Source organism: Pseudorca crassidens, chromosome X (assembly GCF_039906515.1).
Source record: "Pseudorca crassidens isolate mPseCra1 chromosome X, mPseCra1.hap1, whole genome shotgun sequence".
Taxonomy (NCBI): Eukaryota; Metazoa; Chordata; class Mammalia; order Artiodactyla; family Delphinidae; genus Pseudorca; species Pseudorca crassidens.
This window is the reverse complement of record NC_090317.1, coordinates 106647453-106672501: the sequence shown is the minus strand read 5'-3', so window position 1 is coordinate 106672501 and position 25049 is coordinate 106647453. Positions and strand designations below refer to the sequence as shown.

Sequence of the window (25049 nt, the reverse complement as noted above, 5' to 3'; positions counted from 1 at the left end):
CACGGTTTAGAAAATAAAGATTATCTGTAATTCCATCAATTGGATATTATGTAAACTATGACTTTTGACAAAAATTAATAATATCACGTAGTTCTTACACAATTTACTTAACCAACCCCATTAGTGGTAAGTTGTTTCTAATTCTTCACTGTGGCAAACAGTACCTTGACTGGATGATACATGCTTCTTTGCACACCTAATGATGTCTTTGTGAAAATTTCCCAGGACTGGACCACATTTAGACTTTGATTAAATGTTGCCAAATTGATCTCTAGCAGTGTGAGAAGGTCCCCGAGCACTGGGTATTATCATTTTTCACATTTTTACTGTAGTATCTGTTCGAACAGATTCCTGTTGAATTCAAGCTAGATTAGATTAGTTCAGCATTTTATAAATTCATGAATTTTATTTAAAGCCAGCATATTAAGTTAATAAACACGTATGGTTAGATTTCTTAGATAAATAAATACTAAGTTTAATGTGTATTATACAAAGGCAATATTTCAAATTCCTTCTTCAGTGAAGTCAATCCTGTTGGTGGTACTTTCTTGTGAAAATGCTGAACATGCTGAGAAATAGTGAAGATCTCTACAAGAATTGAGTAGCTATAGTAATTACTATATTTTCTTTAATTGATTCTTATGACCTGGACCTCTAAACAGAAAATTACAATGAAAGAAATCACTACCAATGGAAAATACATTAACTATATTACACGTCTAGTTTAAAAGTAGGAAATAAATAAACCACAGGTAATGCAGGGCAGAAATAAGAAATAATGTCACCAGGCAGTTCTGTCAGCAGTATAGGAACTGAGTTTGTGGAACTGATTACTTAATGACCAAAGATGAGACAGTGAAATAAATCAATGCAAGAGCAAAGAATAAAGGGGAAGGGTAGCAGTTAACATCAGGTAACCCTAAATTTTTTTATATCCATTAAGCAAGGAAAAGGACCCTGTGAAACTATAATAACCAAATGCTATGTTTAAGACACGAAAAAAATTAAAATATACAGCTTATAGACACTCAAATATTAAAATAAATTTGCCTTCTAGTAGCTCAAAATATCATAATTGAAGTTAATTTCTCATTCCTTATGTAAGATAATACATCAAATTCAGAAAACAAGGGATTTGCAGTTATGCATTGTTTATGTTCAGTAAAAATCTTTTAGATTTTAATATTCATTTTTAAAAAGTGCATAGCAGGTACACCAGAGGATTCTCAAAAAATTTCTAAAACTCAGTATATTTTCCTTATCTTCAGCAAATTAATCTATTAAAAATGAATCAGGGACTTCCCTGGTGGCGCAGTGGTTGTGAATCTGCCTGCCAATGCAGGGTACACGGGCTCGAGCCCTGGTCTGGGAAGATCCCACATGCCGCGGAGCACCTAAGCCCGTGCGCCACAACTACTGAGCCTGCGCTCTAGAGCCCGCGAGCCACAACTACTGAGCCCATGTGCCATAGCTACTGAAGCCCGTGCTCTAGAGCCCAAGCTCTGCAACGAGAAGCCACTGCCATGAAGAAGCCTGTGCACCACAACAAAGACCCAACGCAGCCATAAATAAATAAATAAATGTAAAAATGAAACAAGTTTTTTTTTTTTTTTTTTTTTTTTTTTTTTGCGGTACGTGGGCCTCTCACTGTTGGGGCGTCTCCCGTTGCGGAGCCCAGGCTCCGGCCACGCAGGCTCAGCGGCCATGGCTCACGGGCCCAGCCGCTCCGCGGCATGTGGGATCTTCCCGGACTGGGGCACAAAGCCGTGTCCCCTGCATTGGCAGGCGGACTCTCAAGCACTGCGCCACCAGGGAAGCCCTGAATTGAATTTTCAAATTCTCTTTTGGCAGGATAAAAACACCAAATACCTATTTAAAATTAATTTTGAAAATGTAGTCTCAAAGCAAAACACTGCCCTTGAGTTTCCTCCATAATACTGAGTTCTCTACAAACATATCCATTATACTTCAATAAATTAGTTTTAAAAATTATGTACACTTCAGTTTTTATGAGAACCTTCTATACTTTATTAGAAAAGATATCTCCAGTCGAATATGTTAAGAAGAAAGATAGCTCAAATATTCTAGAATTGTAAAATTTCAATTTTTCCCCCATTGCTTACATATTGGTCTATTGGGCTTACAAACAGCAACACTCTTGGGCTGATACTGTTAAGAACTTTGCTTAAATTTTGAGGACAGAAAAATAAAAATTTCACAAGTCAAAAATGAATCATGAATAGATTATATGCTGATGCACACTATAAGATAGATTCTACTTAAATAAATTAAAGCAATAGTTAATGCAAAATAAAAATGGAAGGCAGGCAACTTGAAAATAAGTTTAATGTATATTAAAAATTAAAATAGCACTCTATTTAAAAGTACTGTCATATGCATTCCTTAAAAAGCTGTGTGTATATCTAGACTTCAAAAGCGAAAAGTCAGAACGAGCACTGCACAGTGAAGATGCAGAAAGTTTTACCAGAGATATTTTTGTTTACTAACAGAGACATATAAGCAACTTTCTATTCCTCGGTTAACTGTTCTCCCCAGCCCCCAGTACCCAGCAAATCAACTCTAGTCCCAGCTAAGCACAGCAAGTATCTGATGGAGAACACTGATATCATCTGGTAAAGTCATTTCAGAAAGCCTCAAATCCATAGCTTCCAGTACAGGACGTTTCCATATGGAATCTTAGCACTGGACTCTAGAGTTTTGCCTAGTCTGAACTTGCGTTTTATGATTCTTTACATTTTTAATAGCTTTGTAAGTACTTCTACATAATAAATTACCTTTCTTATTGATGAGATCATAAGTTTTTGAGCTGAAGTTTTCCCACAGACAACCACCTTTGTATGGTTTCCCCCTGCGTGTTTGGAGTGTGTGAGATAAGAGAACCAGAGACAGCACATGCCTCCTTGTGGGTATGACACCTGTAAGGGTTTCCTTCAGTAAACCTGCGACTGTGAGAGGTCAGCGTGCTGGGACGGGCAAATCTTTGTCCACTCCTATCTTAGACATAGGACTTCTCTCCGCTATCTGTCCATGTTGTTAATCTTGAAATTGTGGAAGTTGTAAGTGGTCAGTGACATACATCACACTTAAAGGGTTTTTTCTCACCACAGCGAATGCAACTGCGGATGAGTACCTGGCACTTTTGAGCAAAAGCCTCTATCACATAATTCATTTATATGGCTTTCTTACATTGAGTTTTCAGCTGGTTATACTGGGTGAACACATTTCCACACGTGTGGCAGAGGTAGAGTTTGACTCCCTTGTATGTATACTCACGTGCCTTCTCAAGCTGCTGGCTTGTAAAACCACTTTTCCATACACGTTACACATCAGCTTGCCCTTGGAAGACCTCTGATCCAGCTCTTTCCTGGAGCTTTCCAGCTCGTAAGGATTCTTGACACTGGCTGTATTAAATACAGTGTGTTTTCTCTCAGAGTATAGTTGAACTGTGATTTTCCACATTTTCGTTTCACTGTTAAGAGTTTGCACAGAGACATCTAGTAATGGAAATGTATTTCATCAACTCAAGTTCTGAATTATTTCTTTGTGCAACTTGTTCTGTTACAAGTGTGGACAATTTACTTGCATCTAGAACTGTTTCAACAGATGCATTCTCTGACCGTCACTGAGGTATCATACTCTTTTATTCTGCCCTGTTTTCTGGGAGTGGAAAGCTTTGAGTTTGAGATAACATCTTTGCTAAAGCCTCTTGTTGAGGATTTGCCTGAACTAAATCTGGCTGTTTTGTTTTTTTTTCCCCGGTACGCGGGCCTCTCAGAGTTGTGGCCTCTCCCGTTGCGGAGCCTGTGCTCCGGACGCGCAGGCTCAGTGGCCATGGCTCACGGGCCCAGCCGCCCCGCGGCATGTGGGATCTTCCCGGACCGGGGCATGCAGGCGGACTCTCAACCACTGCGCCACCAGGGAAGCCCCTGACTTTGTTTTTATTTCCAGTTTTTAATCAAGAGCTTTAGAAGTTTTTTTTTCTTCTTCCCCTTTTAGGTGGCTTGATTTGATTCAGTAATTTTTAAAGATTTAATGTCTTGCAATTAGAAAAATGTGGCCTGTATAATTGTTTTAAAAATTCAGGTTTTCTGGGTATATTTTTTTTTGGTTAATGTTTGGTGGACATTTGAAAAAATATTTAGTTCACGTGAGATACAAAATTTTATTATATGGAGATTTAACTGCCGATTATAATATTTCCTATTTTGTCTGTTTTGCATGTCAAAATTAGACAGGTGTGTTCAAGTTTTACACACAAAATTTAGGAGAATTCTGATGTCACCTTTGTTTATTGTTTATCTTGATAATCTTTTTAAACCCTCTCATCCCCATGTTTCTTTTTTCTATATTTCTTGCTTCTTCCCTGTCTGCTGTGTTCGTTCCTTGTGGTATGCCTTATTGCATCTCCTGGATCTAGAATTCACATTTCTTATGTGTTAGCTCTTCATCTCTATCCCTTTCCTCTGAATTCCAGAATAGTTTCTCTATTGACTCAGTTTTGTGAAATCTCACTACCTATATTTTTAGTTTACAGTTCCATAAAAGTTACTTTTCATTTGAAAGCAACCATCCCTGATCTGATTAATCCTTTTTGAGAGATATGACATAGCTGTAAATTTCTGTTTGGAATTAAAATTAGAAATCAAAGTTTGCTCTTCTTCTCTGATTCTGTAGAATGAAGTCCTTTTTTCAGGAGGCTAAACGTTTCTATATGTTCGCTGATTTTTAAGGAAAATTTTAAAAGGTTATGTGGGTCACACTGCTTTAATCTTTTAATCCTTAACGAAAAAGCAAGCGTAAAGCTTTCTACTCTTTTCTGTAGCTTCTTCTTAGTTAGAAAATTACTTGATTACAGAGTATAGGAAAGACAGGGAGGTTGAATGTTTTGCTAAGCATTTGTTTCTAGCCAGTCAATAAGCAAACACCAGTGGCTGCTGCTTTTAGGTATTTACAGCAGGGTTGAAAATTGCTCCCTGGAATCTTGAGCTAGGCTAAGGAAGTTTTTCCTCCATGCTCGTATGGCAGCTTTAAGTTACTGGGTGCATCGTGCTCCTTATCAATGTGGCCAAACCAGTTGTATTAAGTACCTCTCTTATTTAGTCAATTGTGGTGCAAGTGAGACAGGAGGCAGTTGCCGCAGTCTCCCTGCTTTCTGACCATCACAGATCCTTCTATTTGTCTGCTGCTCAGAATTTGGGGGTCTTCATGGCCTCTGTTGGGGAGCCCAATAGACTTGAGTTATAGGTTAACTTTCACTGGCAGCTAAAACTGTGGGTTCTTGATATTGGTTGCTACCGCCCTCAGTACACACCCCCCCCCCATCTGCATCCTGTCATTTCCTTCTCCCTGAGAGCACCCTTCCCTGTTCTCCAGCCCTTAAAAATGTTTTCATTAGTTATTTCAGTAGAATTTGGGAAGAGAAACTCAAATTCTAATCTTGAAATAGCAGTACCCCTGCCAGCTGTGACCATTTCATTCGTTGTGAAAGTGTAGGAAAGTGTAGAGGGAATGCAAGCTATTTCAATACACTAATCCAATTTTCTCCTCCCCCAACCCCAAATGCCTTTCAAATAAAGACCCTTTTTTTGAATCATGTACACCCAAAGCAGACTATTTTTAGTGACTTAAAAGAAGTCATAATTGGGGGATGGGATTTAGAAATGGCTATGTTAGTGGTTCTTGATCAAGGGAATAGAACTACCTCAAAACAGATTCAGTCCCCAAGAGAATAAATGCATAAACAAGTCAAAAGGAAGCAAAGTAATATAATATATAGTAAGTAACATTTTGCTCCCGAATCGCAATGCAAAACCGAAGGAAGCTAGGCTGCATCACCTGATTTTCCTGCATTCTCTTTTTCTTACCGCTAGAACGTCATGAGAGGCTGGTGAAAAGCACACCCACCCGACTTCCCTGGTGGCACAGTGGTTGTTAGTCCGCCTGCCGATGCGGGGGACGCAGGTTCATGCCCCAGTCCGGGAGGATCCCACATGCCGTGGAGCGGCTGGGCCCGTGAGCCATGGCCACTGAGCCTGTGCGTCCGGAGCCTGTGCTCCGCAACGCGAGAGGCCACGGCAGTGAGAGGCCTGCGTACCGCAAAAAAAAAAAAAAAAAAAAAAAAAAAAAAAGCAGCACACCCACCACTTTTCCAAAGGGCAGGACAAGTGAGATGATTTCACAGCTCTAAGAGTATGGAACTGGCAAAGCAAAAATCTCACCCACATATTATATACCCTATTAAAACCTCTGAAACCTCCGTCACAAAACACCACCTGGATAGTGTCCTAGAAAAAGGCCTGTAGGCCAAAGTCAAGTCAGGAAGTCTCTGGAGGAATTGGGGTAGGAGACAAACCACACCCAGCACACTTCCGTGTGGGAAACTGAGCGGTCAGTACCTGAAGAGAAATCATTATATGGGTAGTGGGATTACAGACAGATGATGCAGTTCTCTCAGATGCCTAATTAACAAAATGAGCAGCACAAGGAATCACTATTGTGGTAACCAGATTTGAAGTAATCTTCTATTTCAAAAACAGATTGTTTAAAAGGGACAACACAGGATGTGAGAAGTGATGAGAAAGGAAAGAAGACAGTAAAAAAATACTTCACATACTATTTTTAGTTATCTTTGATGTTCTTTCTATGTGTTACTTTACACTAAGATGTGGTGGAGGGTAACCAAGTACCTGATGAAGTAAAGTTTCCTTGTAACTTCTGAGAGGGAAGGAGGGAAAGTATATATGCAGATTAAAGATGTAAGAAACATAACAATCAATGTCAAGTATTCTATTTAGACCCTAATTTAGACATGCTTATAAAAAAAACTCTGTGAGACCAGTTGGGAAACTTAACACTGGATATTTGATATTATCTTATAAGGTGTGATAGATGGTGCTTTTTAATAAACTTAAAAGTTTATTTACAGATGAGTTGCTAGGATGTCTGGGGATTTGTTTCAAAATAATGGGGTGGTGGATGAGAATATAGATGAAATAAGTCTGCTTATATCTGGATAATTTTGGAAGCCGGGTAATGAGTGGGGGATTACAGGATTCTTCTGTATGTTTGCAAATTTTCTTATATTTAAATAATGTAGTGGGAGTGATTTTGACTTTAAATATGCCTAATCACTGAAAATACTATCTACCATACTTCATCTGCAGTATTTTCTGTGCACAAGTTGGGAAGGGTGACTACAGACCCTAGCAAGAGGAAGGTGATTATATCCCTTTGAAAACCTAACTACAGATGACATAAAGATATAAGAAAATCACTCATTCTTTGGTAAGTGATATATATTAAAGTGGATATCTTTATTGGAGTATAATTGCTTTACAATATTGTGTTAGTTTCTGCTGTATAACAAAGTGAATCAGCTCTATGTATACATATATCCCCATATCTCCTCCCTGTTGCGTCTCCCTCCCACCCTCCCTATCCCACCCCTCTAGGTGGTCACAAAGCACCGAGCTGATCTCCCTGTGCTATGCGGCTGCTTCCCACTAGCTATTTTACATTTGGTAGTGTATATATCCCACTTTTATATAAAATTTGCTTATTTATACTTTCACCCAATTTTTAAGTTAGAGTAATGTACTAATACTTAATAACCCACATCTAACATTACTACATGTTCTAATAGAAGAATAGAAAAGATTAGATTTCTAAGACAGCATATTTCAGTCCAGAAATATATGAGTATTGGAACTAGGACTGGTTTGATATTGTAAATCATTTCTAATTACACAGAAAGGATGCAGAATGTAGTGTTTGCTTTTAGTTTATTAATTTATTTCTCAGGGATCTGACTTTCTGAATATGTTCTGTTTGGAGATACGATGCATGCATAGCCTTTAAAAATGCCTTTGTACAATTTCGCCTCAAAATAATTAAATTCACAACATACACAGAAATCTAAGACATGGTATTTACAAGATTTAATAAATTCTTGCTGTTTTAGGGAAGAAATTGAGCAAATCTTTTACAGTGGGGAAACATGGACAACTGGGTGTCATTATAAACAAGAGATCTGAATTGTTCAGTGTCAAAGCCACGTTTCATGGCTTTAGAAATTAAAATTGAGTCGTCATTCTATTAATCTCTGAATGCTCAAGCCATGCAGAATCTACTTGTATTAAATATTTGGGGATGCAAATAACAGGAAAAAATATGCACGTCTGGTGAATGAAATCATCATCAGAATTACCTTTTACAATAAGAAAATACTGTCAATAATTCTTTCAAAAAGATACAGTAGTGGTGCAACAGACAGTGCCAAATTTATTTTGATTTTAAAGTAACATTACATTTGTCATTTTTCTCTACGGATATACAGACACACACTGTAACGACTCGTTCAAAGTCTGAACAGTGATTACAATATTAAAATATAAATCAATTTAAACTATAAGGGGACATCTTCACATTCCAGGGTACATCACTGATATTTTCAAAGGACAGTTTTTCTATGCCTTATATTCTTGCTTTTTGTTTATACTGTCAAAAACATTACAATTACCTTTTAAAATACTATATAAAATCGAGTTGCCACAGAAAGTTGGAATATGAACCCCCTAGATAACTGGGACAAAGCAATGTCAAAACTGAAGGAAACATTGATCTCTTTTATAATAAGTACTAAAATTGAGACCAGCTCCTTAAAAATTATTAAACTGCTCATCACACTCCCATTTTTTCAGGGAAATAAACAAATTAGCAACACTTTCCCCACCATCATTAATCTGCTCTAAAACTACCTTTTCTACCACGCACTTCTTATTTTAAATTGCGCGCCTCTGTACTCCCTCAAACAAGGTCATTATTGGAAACATTTTACAATGCTTAGAAAGTTTCTGACTCATCTTTTACCACTTTAAACTTTTAAGAACTACCTCAAAATGTAAGGGGCAATGTACTTTAACAAAATGACAAAGGTGCTTTCTACAAACCCAGTTTACAAAACAGTGAAATAATGTAAAATGTACAGTCAGCTCTCTGTGTTCCCAGATACATCAAACTGGTTGTATTTTAAGAAAAAACCTTTTTTTTTTTTTTTTTTTACTAGAAACAAGAAGTGCACCAACTGATCCTAAAAGCATAGGCACCTCAGCAGCCAGATCCTTTTGAAAAGGCATCTTGAAAGTTGACTGAATTCTTGTTCAAACTTGTCATAGGCAAGAAGTAGTCTATATATGGGACACAGTTAAATATATCAAATTTATCAGTGTCAAATAATTTTGCTTATTTTAAAAACTGAATACAGCCTATGTTGGCGTATGAAACTTGTGCACAACCAGAAATGAACATATACAAAACTTCCTTAAAAATCAATCGCTGATGTCTCAAACCCCACCCTCTACACCTATCAAATAGACTGATTGCTCATATTTCCTGGCAGGTGAAAACAATGATTTACTAGATCTATCACCAAAGGACTGGAACCATGCATCTACTGTATGATGATAACAGTTCAGTAATCTGGATGTATGTTCATGCAATAGTTTTAAAGTCATCTACATGGTTTTAATAAAGCATCAAACGGTTTTCATACATGCTACTTTCATTCTCAACTGACAACTGCCAAGTTAATTGCTGCCACTTCAGCATTATCACTAAGAATACTGGGTAAACCTTTAGCTAGAACATCAAGCAATATATGTATTTTTCCCCTAAATTGTTACTTAATACCAAGTGGGGTTGACCATCACTAAAGAGATGTGAAACCATACAAAGGCAAAAGCATGGGCATATTACAGGACAGTAGGACTGATAGACTTATTGGAGACTGACAGACACCAGTGTTACTACAAACTACAAAAGCCTTTAAAGAGTGAATGCTGTTTTCAGGTCAATGCTTTTAAGCCCATCTGCTTTCTCACCTTTATTTTCACAGTTTTACCACAGTTGTTATATGAGAGATGTTTTATCAGTGTAAGTACATAGCCACGCTGACTTTGTGAGACAAGTAGATATTCTCCAGGACATTTTCCACATATGAAAAAATGTTTTCAAAGCAGGTACAGTGTGAAATTGTGATTTTGATGATAAGCTATGATAAGTTATTATGCCTTTGGTTTCATTATGCTATTAAGTGCAGCTTGTTTTTCCAGGTCTGCCAGAGATTACTGCTAAATTAGCACAGTGACAGCGTGAAGCTTGTGTGTGTGTGTGTGTGTGTGTGTGATAGAGAGAGGGAGGGAGAGGAGAGAAGGGAGACGGCTGGTATGGGAGAGTATATATACTCCTCAGGTTATATATAACCTGAGGTAAAATCCTTTAGGATTAGGAAACCTACCAGTTTCATTGCTGTTTATATTTACCCAAATAGGGGGAAGATTCCAAAATCCAATTCTGAGCTTGGAAGAAAAGTCAACAATGGTAAAGACCTTAATTCAGTGTCCTGTTAATAATTTTCTAGTGGTGCACTTTAGTAAGTCAAATGATTTTATGTCTTCAGTTATTTATACCCTAAAGTTCTAGTTTCATAAATAAAGAGTGCTTTAGTATCACCTGAACTGTCTGAACAAACTCAGTATCATCTCTGAATACAGTATTGTTACATTTTAAAAGTTCTTAGTTTCAAAGTCTGTTGTATTCACCTTTCTCTCAGTCGTTATTTCTTGACTAGCCTTCTCTTCCTCCCCAAATAACGCAGCGTGCAACTTTATGATATTGGCCAACTATAATGTTCCTCACACTATTTTGTTAACATATGTGCAAATATATCTTTATTGAACAACTAATATTAATTTTTTTCAGCTAAATTAGGATTATGGCACAAAGTATTATCTGTGCTGTAAACATCATGGACTCATCACAAATTGGAAGGAGGGGGAAAAAGGCTCTAGGGACTGCACACATTTCTTATAGAACCACAGCTGAGCTCAAGATTCCAAGTGGATTTTGGAATGGATTTACATTCAGCATACGTTCACTGTGCTATTGGTGAAGCGCAGTTTTACGAGAAGGTCATTCATAAAATCATAATTTGTAAGGACTTGGTTATTTTAAAAACCAGTGGCCTAATAAAAGCATGCAGTAACTTAAAAAATATATCTATTATGTGGCATAATTAGGTCTTAGTTACCAGTGTTGGTATAGCTTGATGAATCACTGTACAAGCAAAAGGGATCTTATTGCCTCTGATTGTACTTTCGAACAAAGGGCACGATATGCCTAATTCCTGACTGCTACAAATCACATTTTAAAACATTTTGTTTGTGTGTTTGAAATTACCCCTGAAAAAAGCAGCAATTACAAATACCCTTGTTATTTTGCCCCCCCAGGAAAACATCCTCTGGTTGCTTCTCCCTGTCCTTCTCTTCAGTAGGAAGCAACAGGAAGAAGCCTGGGGAGCCTGGGTTTTCCAGAGAGCTTGTGACCAGGTAAGTCTGCTCTGGCAATTCACAGTTTGTCTGCATAAACTGTAACATGTCACATCATGAATCAAAGTTCTAGTTTATAAAATAAGGGTAACTTATTTTATAAGTAACTTTAACAGCAGTAACTTTAACAATTGGGGTTGCACAGAAGAGCTCTTGACTTCTCTGTGTACATTCTTTCAGGAGTGAATCCTTTCCCCATTTCAAGTATCCCTTTCGATCTGTAACTCTGCAATGAGTTAAGAAAGGGGGAAAAAAACCCTCCCCATTTTTCTTTATTGAGCACAAGCGGCTGCATTGTCACCCCCCCCCCCCCCACCATGTTATATGAAATGAAAAGGCTGGGCAGATGAACAGATTCCCCAGGTTTCCTTTTTTTCTAATGGGCGCTCAAAGCTTCACTCTCAACCTAGTGCAGACTCTTGGGAATTCAAGTGTACCGTGGCATCTCACACTGCTCACAGCGATTTAGTGCGGGGTGGTTCAGAAAGGTGCAGCTATCACAATTCCATGGAGCCCCTTCATAGTCTTCATCTCGGGGTTGTGTCCGAGGACTCTGTTTGGAGCTACTTGGATGCTCTGAGAGAAGTTAGGAATAAAAGAGAGAAAACAGAAAACAGAGTGAATTTTTTTCTAAGTATCATCAACAAAACGGAAATTCAAAATTACCCCCCAAAAGCAAGGAAAGTGGTATTGTGAAATGACAAAGCCAGTAGTATACATAGCTACTAGAAATGCAGAACTAAATAGTAAGTTTATGATATATTTTCTACTTTGTTCTCAACAATTTACTTTTTTCCTACAAGTAGATAGAAGTCCAGTACAGACTACCTTCCAAGTTAATTAATCATCTCTCGATAGTGGATAGTTATGCTATATTCCAGCCAAGTGAAAACAATGAGAAATGTTATATAGCATGTTAAATTAGTTCTGAAGTTTTCCCTCACAACTTCGGCCCGCCCATGACTCCACCCCCCCGTAGTACTAGTCATACTATATCAAACATTGATTAAATGTGTGCCTTCTTCCACCCCCCCGTAGTACTAGTCATACTATATCAAACATTGATTAAATGTGTGCCTTCTTCCATGAGACTTTCAGCTCCACAATATGCATGTTTTTAATCATAATGACTTATAAGTGGTGTGACAGTTCATAAAAAACATTCTATCATAGGGTGGATGGGTATGTCGATCCTTTGATAAATTCAAAATAGCTGTCCCTGTTTTACAAATTCAGGTTTTTCCAGGACCAGAGGTGTAGCTCCAGGAACAATCCAATCCAAAGCCCACAATCCTTCACCATTCCCCAATCCCAAAAACCTCCCCTATTTATCTTAAGAGGCTTGTAGTAGTGGGGGGTGGGGTGGATCTGGCCTTAAGGAACAAAGTCCACCTAGGAGAAGCTTGCATTTCTCCTCCTATGCCTTTGAGATGCCAAAGGTCTAGCCGGTCTACTCCAGGAATGCTTATCTAGGCCATTTTCAAAATGCAAATTTCAAAGGTAACTAACTCTCATCAACAAGAAAAAAATAAAGGGGGGCTAGGTAACAACATGGAACTTGGCTTGTCATACAGACCATAGAGTCAATTTGACTAGAAGTCAAATAAGATGTTACTATTCCTGTTACAAAATTTGTCAGCAAGAAAATAAGTTGATATGATGAAACTTTAAAGGTAAATGAGATGAGAGTTTTTAGGTGAACTCTTGAGGAATAATGTTTTAGGACTGCCTACACAGAACAGTTTCTCCAGATTTTTGGTAACTTTTGAAACTGCTAAATTAAGCAATGGGAATTCACTGAATATTCGGATCATTTCCAAATAAGATACGAGAACATTAACTGCTAAACAAGTCTGTTTGCATTCACTGGACATGTCTTGGGACCCACTAAAGAAAGAAATTAATTAGGTTATTAAAGAAAGAAAGTAGGTTATAGGATATGTTCATAGTTTGTCATACCAGCATTTCCTGACTGGCAAACAGTTCATAATTACTTCTTAGATTTTGCTAGAAACCAAGGCTTTAAGGTTACGAATTCTAATTAAAATATGTAAGTAAAAGTACTAAAAACTCATAAGGAAAAACATCTTTGTATGCAAGGAAAAAGAAGGGGCATAAGGAATGAAAATGTGTTTTGTTAAGAGAACAGAAAGTAATTTGTCATAAAGCTGGTTATTTCTAAACGGGAAAGAAAATAAGGGAGAAATTAATACGAATATAGAAAGTTGTAGAAGGTTTGTGAGAAAGGAATTCTATGGGTGGTCAGGACTAAGATTAAATTTGAGCGTGTAGCTGATTCGCTTTGTTATGAAGCAGAAACTAACACACCATTGTAAAGCAGTTATGCTCCAATAAAGATGTTAAACAAAATAAAATAAAAAGTACACTAAGAGGAAATCTTAACAGAAAAAATGTAATACTTTAATGTTAAAGGGAAAGTGGTGCAAAACCTGAACTTGTTATCTCTGTTAAGAGTACAAAGTTTTCTTATAATATTAATCTGCTTTTGATAAGATATTGTAAAGTCCAAAACTTTCAAGTTGAAGTTGTTTTTTATTTATTTACTTGGCCTTGTTTCCTAGATACTATTATTTTTAGAGGACTCTGTCCCATGTGGTGGCCACTAGAAATGCAGCCACTCTGAACTGAGGTGTGCTCTAAGTGTAAAAGGAAGATTTAGTATGAAAGAATGTAAAATAAAATACCTCACTGATTTTATATTGATTTCATAGTGAAATGTTATTTCACTTTTCTCTTTTACTTTGGCTAATAGAAAATTTTAAATTATGTACGTGGCTTCAACTGTTATTGCTATTAGACAGCACAGCCTTAGAAACTCAGTAGAGAGTAATTTCTTAAGGGAAAAAAAAAGGTTGGCCTTTACTTATGAGAACTCTACATGGGTTAACACGTGTGTTTGGACATTTTGCACAAACTCCAGACACACAAGTACAAACCATCTGCAGCTGCTGCCTGGGTGTCATGGATGTCCTCCTGTACTCTGGAGGTCACGCTAATTCTTCGGGCTTTCCTCTCAACTGTGCAGGTGTCTGTTGAGTCTGCATGAGAAGAAGCAAAGCCAGGAAGAAGGGATCAAGCTGTGCATTAGAAGAGCGGACAGGCTCACAAGGACCTTTCGCAGAACACACACAGTTGAGTATTTACTCTTTTACCTCATGCTACCTTTAGTTCTCCCATGAAGGTAAGTCCCGTATTTAATACTGCTCTTACAACCTATCCAGAGCAGTGGATAAGGTGGTATCCACTTTTTCCATCCTCTCTAATTACTTGGAATAAATGACTTATTTCACCAGTTTCCCACTTTCTAGTGAGTTAGGGGTGCAAACTCAGTATAATTAAATGTCAATATGAACACAAAATTCGGGAGATGATACTTTAGCAATTCCCTGATTAAGCAGTAGTTACTAGAAAATTATGGGTTTAAAGTACACCACCCATATAAGGCTAACCCAAGAACACATTGCATTAATGGTAACAGTAAACCATAATAGCAGTACTTGAAAAATCAGAACCAACTCAAAGTAATACTATATACTGATAATACATACTCCCCAATCTTTCATAAATTCCAGTTACCTGTGTGTGCAAAAGCCTAGCAGACACTTCACAACATGGACTGCAGGCACACCAATTACCAATTTCTTGCGAGAATACTGTTTCTATTAATGTATAGGCAGTTTAGTAAGTAGCGTTTTGTATTAAGTAAAAACAAAAAATGGCAGACTTCATATGATTTACCCTTAAGAACCGAAGAAAGATCTTTCATTTTGTAATCAGTTTGGAGCCCATAAGCAGCCCTCTAGTACAACCTACCTTTGGAAATCAGTGCTCCACAATCTTAAACACTGTTATCAGAGTAAATCAAAAGCAGAGTGAACATCTTAGGCTCCAGAGACTAGACTAAGGTAAAGTTCTACTTCTTAGAACTGTTAACCACTTTTATAGCATCACATACCTCCTTCTCGCTGACTCTTACAACAACCCTGTACAGAAGCACCGCTCTGGATCTGAACAAGGTCAGGTGGCCAAGACAACCAGGACCAGCGCTCAAGTTAAGTTGTACCACACCAAGGTCAGTGCTCTCGCCACTATGAGTTACCAATGTCAAGGTTGGGGGTGGGGGGACAACTTTCTGAATCAGCTGAGGCAGCTTATCACACACACACTTGCGTTGCTTAACTACAAAGTCTGGTCCAAAAAGATTTCTCGGTCTCCCTTTCTGTCTTTCCTTCTTTCTCTAATTATCACACTTATTATTCAGATAAACATCTATATTCCACTTGGATATTCTAGGTCTTCTGCATTTCCATATGAATTTTAATTTCTACCAAAAAAAGAAAAAAACAGTAAATCTGGTATTGCACCAATCTGAAAAGAATAGCTACCTTAATAAAACTGATTTAATAACAGACATGGTTTATTTAGGTCTTCTTTAATTTCCTTTGGCAGTGTTTTATAATATTCAATGTACATATCTGGTGAAACTTATTAGTGTCATTTAAGTGTCATTTTTTGGATGGTATTGTAATTATCCTTTTATTTCCACTTTCCAATTGTTGGCTAATATATATAAATATGGTTTTTGGATCCTGACCTTATATCCCAAAACCTTGTTAAATTCACTTATTAGTTCTAATTTTTGGTATCCTTAGATTTTCTTTGCAAATAATCATGTCATCTGCTGAATTTTATCAGATGGTTTTCAGTATCTAATGAAATGATCATATGCTTTTTCTCCTTTACTTTCTTAATATTGCATTCCTGAGGCTAAACCCAATTTGGTCATGATGTATTATCTATCTTTTGTTCTATTGGGAATACTTTATGTTATGAGGGTTATTGATCTGTAACTTTGTTTTCTTTTGGGGAGGTAGGTAATGGCTATCAGGTTTTAGAATCACGGTCCTGCTGGCTACATAAAGAAAATCGGAAGCATTCCTTCCTCTTATTTTCTCAGAGTTTGTATGATTGGCATTATCTCTTCCTTAAATATTTGATAGAATTCACCCACTGGTGCAACCATCTGGGTCTAAAGTTTTCCTTCTGGGAAAACTTTTAATAATGGATTCAATTTCTTTAATTACATATATAACTAGTTATATTTCCCTTTTCATCTTGTTCTCACTATTTTTCAAGATGTGTCCATTTCATCTACAGTGTCAAGTTTACTGGCATAAAGATGTTCACTGCATTCCCTTATTTTAACAGGTAGCCTCATCTTTCATTGCTGATTTTGGTAATCTGTTCTTCGAGATCAGTCAACCTGAGAGTTTACTGACTTTGTTTATCCTTCAAAGAAGTTTTGGCTTTTTTTGGCTTTGATGCCTTTCTCTGTTGTTTGTATTTTCTGTCTCATTGATGTTTCTTGTATTTTCTTTCTTTTCACTTCCTTTGTTCTATATTCTTAGGGTAGAATTTTATGTCATTGACATTAGATCTCCTTGTCTTATGTGAGCACTGAAGGCTATAAATTTCCTTCTAAGCACTACTTTAACTGTTGTAAAGAATTTGGCCTTGCTCAAAGAAAGCTCTAGCTTTGGCCCCAGCTCCTGGCAGATAACCTCTAAAATCCTGAAATTTCTCAAGAGACAGGAGTGTCCTTGTTAATTATGGTGGGCCCTTCAGACCATAGAGTTTATGCTAATAAGGTGGCTCACAGTGGACATATCCCTTAAACAGGGTGATTCCTCCCACAGCCCTTGAATCAATTAACCGGATTACCACTAGGCAATGCTTCCTTAGTAGATACAAATCTGGTACTTGGTAGTCATCCACTAAGATTCTTTGTACCATTTTTAGACAGCAGTAGGCTATTTTAAATGCAGAGCAGTCAAAAACATCCACAGTATTGGCTTGGCCAAACAATTCATTCAGGTTTTTCTGTAACATCTTACAGAAAAGCCTGAACGAACTGGCCAACCCAATAGTATTAAACAATAAAAAGAACATGTACTGCATTGCCACCTATAAATGAAATCCTTAAAACACTCTGTACCGAGTGTTGAACACAAAGCTGTTTAGGTTAGGTAACATTATTTTTGTGTAGAATTAAAATTCTCTGATTAATCAGTTTGATGTGATTTTAAAACGTTACCCCTGTAGGTAACTTTTGTAAGTAAGGCCTTCTCCAATATTGTATGTCCTCATGATCAACCTACCTTGAGTTCTTTAAACCAAAGAGGGTTAAGATATGAAATGCATACTTGACCGCAGGCTTGAGAAGTATAAGAATGATTTTTTAAGATACTGCAATGCTAGTTATACATTTGGTACATAAAACTCAACTCAAAAGAAAAGATTTAATACCACACAGAAATGATTTAATAACTATGCAAAAGTGATTCCTCAAATCTTGGTCATGTAGGATTTCCTTTGTCCTAGTCCCAATCTAAGTGTTATGCCCGCCTGTTGAGTACACAAGGATTCTTTTGTGGCCTGTCAATTAAATAATCGTAGATCTACTGCAGATCAAACTTCCCATTCTAAAATAAAACCTTTAAAATTCCCATTGCACTGTAAGAATTATCTTTTAGGACTATAGTTTTTATAATGCTGAGTAAATTTAAACTATATTATATACAGTTTCCATTTATTTTGGGGGAAGGGAGACAACAGAGCAGAGTAGAAGAACTTGAGCTCACCTGCTCTCACCAAGCCACCAAAATCACAACAAAATGCTGAACAACAATCAACAAAAAACACTGGAACCTACCGAAAAAGATATTCTACGTCCAAAGGCAAAGAAGAAGCCACAAAGAGATGGTAGGAGGGGCACTTTCCCCATATAATCAAATCCCATACCCACCAGGTGGGAGACCCACAAACTGAAAATTAATTATATGGCAGAGGTTCTCCCAAAGGATGAGGGAATGTAAATTGGTGTAGCCACTGTGGAAAACAGTAAGGAGATTTCTCAAAAAACTAAAAATAGAGCTACCATACAATCCAGCAGTCCCACTCCTGGGCATAATATATCTGGAGAAAACCATACTTCAAAAAGATACATGTACCCCAATGTTCACTGCAGCACTATTTGCAATAGCCAGGACATGGAAGCAACCTAAATGTCCATCGACAGAGGAACTGGATAAAGAAGATGTGGCACCTATATACAATGGAATATTAATTACTCAGCCATTGAAAAGAATGAAACAATGCCATTTGCAGCAACATGGATGGACCTAGAGATGATCATACTAAGCAAAGTAAGTCTGAGAAAGACAAATATCATATGATATCACTTATATGTGGATTCTCAAAAAAGGGTACAAGTTCACTTATCTACAAAATAGAGAGTTATAGATAGACGTAGAAAACAAACTTGGGGGTAAGGAGGGGAGGGATAAATTGGGAGATTGACACAGACAGACACACTACTGTATATAAAATAGATAACTCATAAGGACCTACTATATACAGCAGAGGGAACTCTACTCAATATTCTGTAATGGCCTATATGGGACAGAATCTAAAAACGAGTGGATATATGTATGTATAACTGATTCACTTTGCTATACATCTGAAACTAACACAACATTGTAAATCAACCATACTCCAATAAAAGTTAACAAAAACAAAACTCATGGGGATCAGAAACCAAAAATCTACAACAGATACACAAAAGAGAAAAAGCAATCCAAACACAACACTAAAGATAGTCATCAAATCACAAGAGAACAAAAGAGGAAAAGACGTGCAAAAACAAATCCAAAACAATTAGGAAAATGGCAACAAGCACATACATATCAATAATTACCTTAAACGTAAAAGGACTGAATGCTCCAACAAGGAGACACAGACTGGCTGAACGGAAACAAAAACAAGACCCCTGTATATGCTGTCTCCAAGAGACCCAATTCAGTTCTAGGAACACAGACTGAAAGTGACAGGATGGGAAAAGGTATTCCATGCAAATGGAAGTCAAAAGAGACCCAGAGTAGCAATTCTCATATCAGACACAAGAGACAAAGAAGGACACTACATAATGATCAAAGGACCAATCCAAGAAGAAGATATCACAATTGTAAATATCTATGCACCCAACATAGGAGCACCTTAATAAGGCAAATGCTAACACAGCCTTCAAAGGAGAAATTAACAGTAACACATTCATAGTGGCAGACTTCAACACCCCACGTACATCAATGGACAGATCATCCACACAGAAAATCAATGAGAAAACACAGGCCTTAAGATGACACATTAGACCAGATGCACTTAATTGGTATTTATAGAGCATTCCATCCAAAAGCAGCAGAATACACATTCTTCTCAAGTGCACATGGAACATTCTCCAGGCATGCTGAGCACAAACTGAGCCTCAGTAAATTTAAGAAAATTGAAATGATATCAGCATCTTTTCAAACCACAACACTATGAGATTAGAAATCAACTACAAGAAAAAAAGTGCAAAAAACAAACACATGGAGGCTAAACAACATGGTACTAACCAACCAATGGATCACCGAAGAAATCACAAAATGCTTACGGACAAATAAAAAAAAGGCACAAAGATCTAAAACATATGGACACAGCAAAAGCAGTTCTAAGAGGGAAGTTTATAGCAATACCATCTTACCTCAGGAAACAAGAAAAATCTCAAATAAACAACCTAACCTCACACCTAAAGTAACTTGGAAGAGAACAAACAAAACCTAAAATTAGTAGAGAAAGAAATGAGACAAAGAAAAAATAGAGAAGATCAATGAAACTGAAAGCCGGTTCTTGGAAAAGGTAAGCAAAATTGATAAACCTTTAGCCAGACTCATCAAGATAAATAAAACTAGAAATGAAAAAGGGGAAGTTACAACAGACACCGCAGAAATACAAAGCATCCTAAGAGACTACTACAAGCAACTCTATGCCCAAAAAATGGACATCCTAGAAGAAATGGACAAATTCTTAGAAACGTACAATCTCCTAAGACTGAAGAAATAGAAAATATGAAGAGACCGATCACAAGCACTGAAATTGAAAGTGTGATTAAAAATCTTCCAACAAACAAAAGCCCAGGACCAGAGGGCTTCACAGGCGAATTCTATCAAACATTTAGAGCAGAGCTAACACCCATCCTTCTCAAACTCTTGCAAAAGATAGCAGAGGGAGGAACACTCCCAAACTCAATCTACGAGGCCACCATCACCCTGGTACCAAAACCAGAGAAAGATGTCACAAAGAAAGAAAACTGCAGGCCAATATCACTGATGAACATCGATGCAAAAATCCTCAACAAAATACTAGCAAACAGAATCCAACAGCACATTAAAAGGATCATACACCATGATCAACTGGGATTTATCCTAGGGATGCAAGGATTCTTCAAGATCTACAAATCAATCGGTGTGATACATACATTAACATACTGAAGAATAAACCACATGATCATCGCAATAGATGCGAAAAAAGCTTTTGACAAAATTCAACACCCATGTATGATAAAAACTCTCCAGAAAGTGGGCATAGAGGAAACCTGCCTCAACATAACAAAGGCCATATATGACAGACCCACAGCAAACATCATTCTCAATGGTGAAAACCTGAAAGCATTTCCTCTAAGATCAGGCACAAGACAAGGATGTCCACTCTAGCCACTTTTTTGGAAGTCCTAGCCACAGCAATCAGAGAAGAAAAAGAAACAAAAGGAATCCAAATTGGAAAAGAACAAGTAAAACTGTCACTGTTTACATCATACTATACATGGAAAATCCTAAAGATGCCAGAAAACTATTAAGAGCTCATCAATGAATCTGGTGAAGTTGCAGGGTACAAAATTAATACACAGAAATCTGTTGCATTACTATACATGAACAATGAAAGATCAGAAAGAGAAATTAAGGAAACAATCTCATTTACCATTGCATCAAAAACAAGAAAATACCTAGGAATAAACCTACCGAAGGAGGTCAAAGACCTATACTCTGAAAACCATAGGGCACTAATGAATGAAATCGGAGATGACACAGAAAGATGGAAAGACAGACTGTGTTCGGATTTGAAGATTCAATACTGTTATAAATGACCACACTACCCAAGGCAATCTACAGATTCCATGCAGTCCCTATCAAATTACCAATGACACTTTCCACAGAATTAGAACAACAAATTTTGAAATTTGTATGCAGACACAAAAGACCCTGAATAACCAAAGCAATCCTGAGAAAGAAAAACGGAGCTGGAGGAATCAAAGCTACAGTAATCAAGACAGTCTGGTACTGGCACAAAAACCGAAATAATATAGATCAGAATAGAAAGCCCAGAGAAACTCACACACCTATGGTTACCTAATCTATGACAAAGGAGACAAGAATATACAGTGGAGGAAAGACAGTCTCTTCAGTAAGTGGTGCTGGGAAACCCGGACAGCTACATGTAAAAGAATGAAATTAGAACATTCTCTAACACCATACAGAAAAAGAAACTCAAAACAGATCAAAGACCTAAATCTAAGACCAGATACTATAAAACTCTTAGAAGAAAAACATAGGCAAAACACTCTTTGACATAAATCACAGCGATATGTTTTTGGATCCACCTCCCAGAGTAATGAAAATAGAAACAAACAAAAAAACCCCCAGTGGAATCGAATTCAACTTAAAAGCATTTGCACAGCAAAGGAAACCATCAACAAAACAAAAGTCAATCCCCAGAATGGGAGAAAATATTTGCAAATGATGCGATCGACAAGGGATTAGTCTTCAAAATATACAAACAGCTCATGCAGCTCGATATCAAAATACAAACAACCCAATCATAAAATGGGCAGAAGACCTAAACAGACATTTCTCCAAAGAAGACATACAGATGGCCAAGAGGCACAGGAAAAGATGCTCGACATCACTGATTATTAGAGAAATGCAAGTCAAAACTACAATGAGATATCACCTCACACCAGTCAGAATGGCTACCGTCAAAAAATCTAGAAACAATAAATGCTGGAGAGGATGCGGAGAAAAGGGAACCCTCCTACACTGCTGGTGGAAATGTCAAGTGGTACAACCACTGTGGAGAACAGTATGAGGTTCCTTTAAAAACTAAAAACAGAACTACCATATGTTCCAGCAATCCCACTCCTGGGCATACATCTGGAGAAAACCATACTTTGAAAACGTACCTGCACCCCAATGTTCATCGCAGCACTGTTTACAATAGGCAAGACATGGAAGCAACATAAATGCCCATCGACAGAGGAATGGATAAAGAAGGTATGGAAGATGTGGCGCGCGCACACACACACACACACACACACACACACACACACACTGGAATATTACTCAGCCATAAAAGTCTTAAAAAATGATATAAATGAACTTCTTTACAAAATAGAAACAGACTCACAGACTTCAAAAACAAACTTACAGTTACTAAAGGAGAAAGATGGTGGGGGAGGAATAAATTAGGAGCTTGGGATTAATATATACACAACTATATATAAAACAGATACTCAACAAGGACCTACTTATAGCACAGGGAACTCTACTCTGTAATAGAGTTCTGTAATAACCTACATGGGAAAAGAATCTGAAAAAAGAATGGGTATATGTATAACAGAACCAAATTCACTGTACACCTGAAACTAACGTAACAGTGTAAATCAACTATACAAAATAACAATTTTTTTCAAGTTATTTTTTACAAAATAAATTGTATATCGTATTTTAGTTACCTTTGACCTCTAGGAGTTATTTAGTACTTTTTAGAAATTAAGGTTTTGGGGACATTTCATTATTGCCACAGTAACATCAATAGGGTAACTTTTAAAATGCTATCTCTAATGGAAATTTCTTCAGCTTTTTAGGTGAACTGCCAAGGAATTTTCATATTCATTTCTATGACGTCTGTGACATTTCCCTACTTACCTTTTTTAGGTGGCTTGGGTGGTACAACTGGACCAGGTTCTATGTTGTCATAAAAATTATTCATAGCTTTTGGATCAAAGTTACCTATAAAGAAAATAAAATCAGCAAGCATTTAGGACTTTTTCTCCTGTTATTTGAAATTTTTGTTGAGGAAAATATGGAAATAAACATGTAAAAAGGGGAACTGTTTTTCCAGGGTTTCAAAAATCATTATACTATCCTACCCTTCTCCCACTGAAACTGTTTTACCGTTTTGAGAAAATACTCAAGCAAACTACCACTTCAGTGTCTTTCTACAATGTATCACCTAAAGGAACATTTTTCTAACTATAAAGCTCATCTCTTTACACAGGATTAAGTATGTGGCGCACATAGGGAGGTAAATGAAGAAGAGAAATGAAAGGATGACAACTGTTTTCTCTGTTTGTTTTGATTTTAATGAACAAAACCATGAGAAAGCTCACGTTTATGTCTTTCATATTAACCTTAAAATTTTATCCATTATAAATTCAAGTATGGAAGAAGCTACACATAAATTTACCAAGATTAATCAAGTTGTTATGATAGCAGCAGCTCAGGGATTCCTATCTTCAAGAAAAGGAGAATCTTAAATGTTCCCTACAGACTTATCAATAATAAAAGATGATATGCTGCCAATTTCAGAATAACAGATAGAACAATCTCACCTCTCTCAAAATGTTCACTCCCTGATACAGTGTCTGTTTCAGCCCCTTCTCCTGACATGACAACGGCAAGGTCAGTTTTGATCCAATGCCAACTTTGGGTCCTACCTTCACATCTGTGAACCCATCATCACAATCTGCCAGTTCTGCATAATTCCAGTTAAGCTTTGAAACTGTATACATGTTTATTTACAGAGGATGATATGTGGTACTGATAGTTCAAATATATTGGATCTCTTGATTTCTAGACCTAATTTTCTCCCCCAACAAAAGTTTTCCTCACCAAAACCAACAATGAAGCTGCTTTTCATCAACTCGTGCACTGATTTGTATCTAATCTAAATGCCCTGCCCCCCAAAATGTCTAGATTCCTTCTCTGGCTTAAAAATTTAGGCTGAAAACTCAGTATAAAATTTTTCCACAGGATGGAGGAGTACAATTTAGTATAAAATGGATATATTTGGACCCCTTATGAAGGGAGATTTAGAACTGCTTAAGCACCAAAAAAGAGCTCTTTGTTGCCCAACAGACACCAAAAACACAGCTCTGCGTTTATAAAACCTCAGTAACAGTTTTCCTTGCAGGTACTATACACAAATGCCTTTAATCCATTTAGATATGCTATTTTTAAATAAGTTTCTGAAAATAATTCCTGTGATGGCTCATGAAAGCCACAATGCTATTTCATTTATTAACTAGATCTTTTTATGCTTTAAGATGCTGCATAAGTATTTCTTCAATTACTTAAGTTACAGCTGATGATCTAATTTCTAGGTCCCATAAGGCTTACTAAAAATATCCCAACCAAATGTTTCAGTGTTTCTTGTTTAGCTTCAAAGAACACATTAAGCAAAAAAATTGATGCAACCTTCTAATATAGTAGCAATAGTTTGTCTAACCCCCACGCAGTAGTTCTTTCATTGCTTAAAGCTACTAGGCTGTAGAGTCCCCTAGGCTTCTGAAATTAACTTCAAGGGTACCCAACCAGATTGCTCAACTTTCACATGGAAATGTGCTTCTGTCTATTGTTCAGAGAGTTCCGTATCTTTTTGGTTCCCCTGCTTCTACTGTATAATCTTGCCTTA

General features: G+C 37.1%; 1 protein-coding gene, 1 long non-coding RNA gene and 1 pseudogene across 6 annotated transcripts in view; 1 reads left to right on the top strand and 2 right to left on the bottom strand.

The window, feature by feature from the left end:
- Positions 1–25049, top strand: part of LOC137217497 (uncharacterized) — a 56663-nt gene that overhangs the window by 28821 nt on the left and 2793 nt on the right. The window contains exons 2-7 of one of the 3 annotated variants that reach the window (XR_010940114.1): positions 7185–7305; positions 10349–10398; positions 11307–11405; positions 14452–14557; positions 15372–15498; positions 16635–17252. This is a non-coding gene — a long non-coding RNA (uncharacterized lncRNA). Of the gene's footprint in view, positions 1–7184; positions 7306–10348; positions 10399–11306; positions 11406–14451; positions 14558–15371; positions 15499–16634; positions 17253–25049 lie in introns of those variants that run through there. The other 2 variants (XR_010940116.1, XR_010940115.1) reach the window with 2 other exon arrangements.
- On the bottom strand, positions 2813–5066 carry LOC137217278 (myoneurin pseudogene; annotated as a pseudogene).
- Positions 7935–25049, bottom strand: part of TAB3 (TGF-beta activated kinase 1 (MAP3K7) binding protein 3) — a 101735-nt gene continuing 84620 nt past the window's right edge. For 2 of the 3 annotated variants that reach the window (XM_067724420.1, XM_067724421.1), the window contains 3 exons: positions 23282–23365; positions 14363–14464; positions 7935–11981 (listed from right to left, as the gene is read on the bottom strand). In XM_067724420.1, coding sequence (XP_067580521.1) covers positions 11833–11981; positions 14363–14464; positions 23282–23365 — 335 coding nt within the window. In that variant the 3' untranslated portion in view covers positions 7935–11832. Of the gene's footprint in view, positions 11982–14362; positions 14465–23281; positions 23366–25049 lie in introns of those variants that run through there. The other variant, XR_010940113.1, reaches the window with a different exon arrangement.